Source organism: Bos indicus, chromosome 8, assembly GCF_029378745.1.
Source record: "Bos indicus isolate NIAB-ARS_2022 breed Sahiwal x Tharparkar chromosome 8, NIAB-ARS_B.indTharparkar_mat_pri_1.0, whole genome shotgun sequence".
Classification (NCBI taxonomy): domain Eukaryota; kingdom Metazoa; phylum Chordata; class Mammalia; order Artiodactyla; family Bovidae; genus Bos; species Bos indicus.
This window is the reverse complement of record NC_091767.1, coordinates 70744534-70751804: the sequence shown is the minus strand read 5'-3', so window position 1 is coordinate 70751804 and position 7271 is coordinate 70744534. Positions and strand designations below refer to the sequence as shown.

General features: G+C 48.8%; 1 protein-coding gene across 1 annotated transcript; it reads left to right on the top strand.

The window, feature by feature from the left end:
- Positions 1 to 288: 288 nt before the first annotated feature.
- Positions 289 to 6155, top strand: NKX3-1 (NK3 homeobox 1). The gene is made up of 2 exons (XM_019966367.2): positions 289 to 665; positions 3252 to 6155. The coding sequence occupies exons 1-2, from the start codon at positions 353 to 355 to the stop codon at positions 3656 to 3658; spliced, it is 720 nt and encodes a 239-aa protein (XP_019821926.2). The 5' UTR covers positions 289 to 352; the 3' UTR covers positions 3659 to 6155.
- Positions 6156 to 7271: the final 1116 nt, after the last annotated feature.

Sequence of the window (7271 nt, the reverse complement as noted above, 5' to 3'; positions counted from 1 at the left end):
CAGAAGCAGCTAAACATATTGTGTGTTGGAGCAAAGGAGATCCGCTTTGCTTTTCTCTCCCAGCCTGGTAAAACGAGCCAGGATCCTGAAGAAGGAACTTGTGAAAGAAATCCTTTATGGTAAAGACTGGACCGAGACCGTGCGAGGGACTTCCCTTTTCGTTCACCTGGAGCGCCGGGCGGCCAATCAGCTGCGCGGTTCGGGCGCGCGGCCAATGGGAAGGCGGCCCGGCGCGCCCCAAGGGCTATAAGTGCGCGGGGCCGCGGAAAGTGAAAGTGGTGCGGGAGCGGCGGGCGCAGCTTGGGCGCTGCTTCTGGGGCCTGAGGGCGGGCGCCGGGGCCAAGACGCCGGGATGCTCCGGACTCCCGAGCCACAGTTGGGGAACGCGGGGGCCGCGGGCTGCAGCCCCCCGGCTGTGCCGCCCACCCAGACCAAGCCGCTCACCTCCTTCCTCATCCAGGACATCCTTCGGGACGGCGCTGACCGGCGCGGAGGTCACGCGGGCAGCCCACAGCCGCAGCCTTCGCGTCAGCAGTACCCGAGGCGAGACCCAAAGCCGGAGCCCGAGGGAAGAAGAGGCTGCGCCCGGGCGCCGGAGGACCAGCAGAGCGACCAGCCCCGCGCCGGTAGCGAGGAGGCCGAGAAGCCGGTGGAGACCGAGCCAGGTAAGCCGGCGAGGCTGGAGAGACCTGGCCGGGCCGGGCTGGGTCCCCCAGGAAGAATGGGCAGGCCCGCAGGCTGCAACCGCGTGAGGGCGGGTGCTAGGCGGACCTCCTGGAGCTCCGGCGGCAGGGTTGCGGGGCCCCGCGGCGACAGGCGAAGGGACTTAACGGCCTCCGCCACGGGCAAGCCTCGGAGCTTAACCCTGAGCCCCGGCATCAGGGCTGCTCAGGATTTAGACATGGACTTGATTCACCCCTCAAGGTGCCCTGCGCAGCGGGTTCTTGGTGCCCAGAGCTCAAAGGCGAGCACGCACACAGCGCCCACCACGCTCCAGTCCCAGATGAAAACCCGAAACCAATCCCAGCCACCTCTCAACCCTTAATCCTCGCCAGCCGCAGTTACCTCTTGGCAATCACAATAACTAACATATAACGAGTTATTGATAAATAATATATTAATATTAATAAGTCAGGGTTTGATCAGCAAAGATGCCCTTTGCTTCCCAGTCCCATGGGCAATAAAACACAATAAGTCTTGGGGACTTCCCTGGGGGTCCAGTTAAGAGTTCACCTTCCAACGCAGGGGGTACAGGTTCCATCCCTGGTAGAGGGGCTAAGATCACAGTCAAAAAACCAAAACAGAAAACAGAAACAATATTGTAACAATTCCAATGAAGACTTAAAAAATGGTCCAACTAAGCCCCCTACCCCCGCCAAAAAAAAACAAAACAGACTAGCAAGTCAAGGAGCCCCTCTGGTCTCCAGGAGCTATATATATAACTTCATGGGAACATTTAGAGTAGACTTTTTTTTTTTCTATCAGTTTTTTAACTGAGGTAAAATTGGAACATAATATGTTATGAGTTTCAGATGTACAGCATAATAATTTGATCTTTGTATACACTACAAGGTAATCACCACGATAAGTCTAGGTATCCACCCTCACCATACAATAGGCACCTTTCCTATGAGGTATGGCAGGGGCTCACTGAAAATCCCATTGGACAGAGGAGCCTGACTACAGTCTGTGGGGTTGCAAAGAGTTCAGACATGACTGCAGAGCGAGAGAGAAAGAAACAGTTTATTGAGGGAAAGTGAAGTGAAAGTCAATCAGTTGTGTCCAACTCTTTGTGACCCCATGGACTATACAGTCCATGGAATTCTCCAGGCCAGAATACTTGAGTGGATAGCCTTTCCCTTCTCCAGGGGATCTTCCCAACCCAGGGATTGAATCCAGGTCTCCCACATTGCAGGCGGATTCTTTAACCAGGTGAACCACAAGGGGAGCAAAAGGGGATTAAACCCAGAGAATGAACTCTCCTACCACACTAGCCCTCTCATGTCACCCAAATGTTAACTCTGGATGACCCTCTGGATGCCTTGGGGGCCCCACTTTACTGATATCTTATTTCTCAGTCTTTCTTGCCTCCCATCTCCCATTCCTCCAGACAGATACAGAATCCCTATTTAACTCTACAGGGCAATAGGGCAGAAAGTTCTAGCACTAGCCTCTCCTACTTTGCAGACCTGATGACTATTAAGAAATTAACACGTAATCTACATGACTGGCCAGCAGCCCCACTCAGGGAGTTCCTTACTCCTAAGCAGTTCTTAGGAGTTAGAACTCTTCAGTTCAGTTCAGTTGCTCAGTTGTGTCTGACTCTTTGCGACACCGTGAACTGCAGCATGCCAGGCCTCCCTGTCCATCACCAACTCCCGGAGTTTACCCAAACTCATGTCCATTGAGTCGGTGATGCCATCCATCCAACCATCTCATCCTCTGTCATCCCCTTCTCCTGCCTTCAATCTTTCCCAACATCAGGGTCTTTTCCAGTGAGTCAGCTCTTCACATCAGGTGGCCAAAATACTGGAGTTTCAGCTTCAACATAAGTCCTTCCAATGAACACCCAGGATTGATTTCCTTTAGGATGGACTGGTTGGGTCTCCTTGCAGTCCAAGGGACTCTCAAGAGTTTTCTCCAACACCACAGTTCAAAAGCATCAATTCTTCGGCACTCAGCTTTCTTCACAGTCCAACTCTCACATCCATACATGACCACTGGAAAAACCATAGCCTTGACTAGACAATCTGTGTTGACAAAGTAATGTCCCTGCTTTTTAATATGCTGTCTATGCTATGCTAAGTCACTTCAGTTGTGTCCGACTCTCTGTGACCCCATAGACGGCAGCCCACCAGGCTCCCTGGTCCCTGGGATTCTCCAGGCAAGAACACTGGAGTGGGTTGCCATTTCCTTCTCCAGTGCATGAAAGTGAAAAGTGAAGGTGAAGTCGCTCAGTCTTGTCCGACTTGTAGCGACCCCTGGACTGCAGCCTACCAGGCTCCTCCATGCATGGGATTTTCCAGGCAAGAGTACTGGAGTGGGGTGCCATTGCCTTCTCCGAATATGCTGTCTAGGTTGGTCATAAGAACTAAGGAGTTCCTTAGTGCAATGTATCCAAACTGACAGTGGGCTGTTTGTTCACTCAGAAGAGATGAGGGTAGATAGAATTCTGTTCTCTTTGCTGCTACCATGTAACGTTTTCTTTCCCCTCCCTGCTTCTCCCCTCTCCTTTCCAAATGGGCACTTAGAAACTTATCTGCTGGACTGTGAAAACCCTCCCAGCGCCTTACAGAGCCTACCCCCAGCCACCAAGCAGCCTCAGAAGCGCTCCCGGGCTGCCTTCTCTCACACTCAGGTCATTGAGTTGGAGAGGAAGTTCAGCCATCAGAAGTATCTGTCTGCCCCCGAAAGGGCTCACCTGGCCAAGAACCTCAAGCTCACGGAGACCCAAGTGAAAATATGGTTCCAGAACAGACGCTATAAGACCAAGCGGAAGCAGCTCACCTCGGACCTGGGCAACCTGGAGAAGCACTCTTCCTTGCCAGCTCTCAAAGAGGAGGGCTTCTCACAGGGCTCCCTCATCTCTGTGCACAATACCTACCCTTACTACCCCTACGTTTACTGCCTGGGTGGCTGGAGTCCAGCTTTCTGGTAACACCAGCTCTGACATCCACAGTAGATCAAGAACTGTCTTCTCTAGGTGGCCCCTCTGGAAGATGGAAGGGCCCCGGGGTCAGGAAGGGCTGGGCAGTGAGAGACAGACAGACCAGAACACATGGAGGTTTGTGTGGAAATCCCAGATTCTTCACTGGTGGGCCAATGAAGGATCTGGGACAGGGAATGGTTTCATATCCAAATTGTTCCCCCAACATAGAAGGGGGGATTGTTTTTGCTTTTAGACCCCTGCTTGAAGTAGGGAGGGATAGAGCCAAGTGTTCTTTCTGGCACTTGGGTGACTTTTCAGGATCTGTCCACATCACTTCTGAGGATTCTGTTCCTCCAACTCCATCCTCTTGTGTAACTGAGCATCCACTCGGAAAGAGGTCACCTGAAGGGGGAGGGGGAGGGCGGCTCAGGATGTCACCTACTGAAATAAACTGAAGGTCAAAAGCCTCTCATTGGCCTTGGACTACAACCAAGGTTTCTCTTTGTCTCTGGGACAGACAGAAACAGAGGACCTCACAGAGAAACCTTTCGTGCCCAGCACAAGTTGGCACAGGATATGGAGATGGGAAGGAGGAGACGAAAATAGAAGCTTCTGATTATTCCTTTTAAAATAATATGCCAACTTAAGTATTTACAGAGTGGCCCGTGTAGAACAAGAAGCACTCACTGTGGCCTTAAGACAAGCTGTATAAACCAAACTCTATTGCGGGAGGTGAGCCCAGGCCAGGAGAATCTCTGCATATCCAAGACAGTGATCTAAGGAAGAGTCCTTAGCAAAAGGTGAAAAAAAAAAAAAATCCTCTTCTGGACCTTTTGCTCTGGGCCTGAGAATTTAGAATAAGAAGGTTCCTGGAGTTTTGGGGCTGTAGTTCATACTACAGTGTGACAGATCACATAATTCTTTAAGTTCCTTCCTTCCTCCTCCTCTTATTTTTTGTTCCTTTTCCATGGCAGTCACCCACTGAAGCACTTCTTTTCAGTCCAGACTTTTATGACTGCACCTAACATACACCTTGCTTATATAGCCTTGAGATCTTGTCTCCCCCACCCCCCACCAAAGCTTTATCTCTTCCTGGGTTTAAAAAAAGAAAAGTAGTGGGGGAGCAGATTCTGAATTGGCTAAAAGACATGCATGTTAAAAAAAACCCTAACAATTCTTATGTCTTTTCTTTAAAAATATACAGCATTAAATACCAAATCTATTTAAAGACATGACAGTTTCAGAAGGTCACTGCTGCTTTTATAGGACTTTCTGGTGGCTCTGTTGTTACAGTTCAAAGTCAAAACCCTCTGGGATCCCTGCAGGCAAAGGAGGTAAAAGGTAGTGAGCTTTCACACCGTAAGGAAGAACACAGCAGAGTGAAGGGTCAGGTGCCATGGAGCTGTCTGGTGGGAATCCAGGGATGAGGGGCGGGGTGTGAAGGAAGGGGGCGTGGACTTTAGGAAGCCCCACCCATGAGCAGGCTGATGGGGCTGACTGGCACTTTGCTGGAAGAGGCTAAGAAAAAAAGGAAACCATTTTCAGAACACATCATAGTGGCTTCCATCACCAAGCCAATGAAACTGTCCAGATGTTTCAGGAACTGTGTTTAATGCTTATCAAAAAAGTGGAGGTTCCCCCCAAGTGAGTTACCTGGTGACCTCAGAGAGAATGAGAAGAGGGCACAGGAAAACTCTGGCCATGCTTCTGTTTTTATTCTGTTATCTCAGGTGACCTGGGAGAGGGGAGACATCAGCATGAAAAAAAAAAAGCCAGTTACTAATGAGGTATCCCAAGCCCTGGAAATCTCTTGATCCTGCTACTTAATTCTGTTCAGTGAAAAACCTTTCAATTTCCTCCTTTTAAAAAAGTCCAATTTACTGTTTGTGGCAAAACTGCCAAAGTTGATAGAAGGTTGGCTCATTTCACCTCATTTTCTGTTGTTTGAGCTCCACATTGAAATACTGTCCAGTGCCATGTGTTGCCTGCACAGAAATGGAGGCACAGAGGCAGGGCTTTCTCCTACTTACATGTCTTAAGCGTTCAGTGCTCACTCTCTGGTCAGGACCCTTTCTCTGCCTCCCTCTGCATTGAATTATTTCAGCCCCCAAACCTGCAAGTGTTAAACATTTTACTGTAATATACATTGTATTGCAAAAAGGAAAAAAAAAAGTCTTTGTTTAGAATGATTTGTTTTGGTGAATCCATCTTGTTTTTCCCCCATAGTCACTCAGCCATAGCCAAACTGGTAGAACAACATTTGAAGAGCTAATATATCCATTCCTGATGGGTACACTGGGGGGTGCACCCCGGACCCAGACCTGTGTCTATCCTATTTAATAAATCGGTTTAGGTTCTCCATGTGTATAATGGACTCTGCTCCAATCTTAATACACAAATCTGTGAATCGAAGTTTAGCCAAATACCGCAAACTTTATTTTTCTATGTATTTTTTGTAACACCTGAGTGTTTTTAAAATAATAAAGTACGGTGTCATTTTTAGACATATCTGTGTGTGATTTTCTGCTTCCTAAAGACTGCATGCTACTGAGTTTTTCTTGTTACCATGTTCTCCCACCTGCCTGCCTGACTAATCTATGGAGAGTAAATAATGGAAATTAGTAGCTTAGTGAATAGCAGAGGATGATCATTCTTTTATAAATGTTCTACCCTCTGTTACAGGCTTTCCTGATGGCTCACTGGTGAAGAATCCACCTGCCAATGCAGGAGATGTGGATTTGATCCCTGGGTTGGGAGGATCCTCTGCAGGAGGAAATGGCAACCCACTCCAGTATTCTTGCCTGGGAAATCCCATGGACAGAGGAGCCTGGGGAGCTATGGTCCATGGGGTTGCAAAAGAGTTGGACACAGCTTAGCAACTAAACAGCAACACCACCACCACTCTGTTACTGGTTAATCACCTGGAGGGGAAAGAAATGTCTGTGTCATTTTAATAATCACCTCCTTCAGCCCAGGGATACATTTGGAAAAATTGAGAATGTTGAGTATTTACTTTTATTTCTTGAAGACCCTGAAGGGAACATGGGAACCACTTCCAAAGAAGCAACCTTCTTTTGAAATTCATTGGCGTATATATGCTCGTATGTATCTGATTGGCCTCACCGATTCAATGGACATGAGTTTGAGCACACTTGGGGAAATAGTAAAGGACAGGGAAGCCTGGCATGCTGCAGTCCATGGGGTCGCAAAGAGTTGGAGAAGACTAAGTGAACAATAACAACAAATGGATAAAGTAGTTAACTAGTGAGAACCTACTGTATAGCACAGGGCACTCTACTCAGTGCTCTGTGGAAATCCCAAAAGGAGGGGATGTGTGTATACGTATATCTGGTTCACTTTGCTGTACACCTGAAACTAACACAGCATTTTTTGGGGGTGGGGGCTGTGCTGGGTCTTCTTTGGTCCTCAGGCTTTTCTCTAGTTGCAGCAAGTAAGGGCTACTTTCTAGTTACGGTTTCTCTTGTTGCAGAGCACGGGCTCTCAGGCAAGCAGGCTTCAGTAGTTGCAGCACATGGGCTCAGTAGTTGTGGCTCCCAGGCTATAGAGAACACGGGTTCAGTAGTTGTGGTGCATGGGCTTAGTGCTCCGCAGCCTGTGGGAT

What these genes read in the sequence shown, in the direction of transcription:
- NKX3-1 (XM_019966367.2), top strand. Translation starts at nt 353, where the DNA reads ATGCTCCGGACTCCCGAGCCACAGTTGGGGAACGCGGGGGCCGCGGGC. An exon ending in GCCGGTGGAGACCGAGCCAG is followed by an intron (nt 666 to 3,251) that starts GTAAGCCGGCGA and finishes ATGGGCACTTAG; the next exon opens with AAACTTATCTGCTGGACTGT.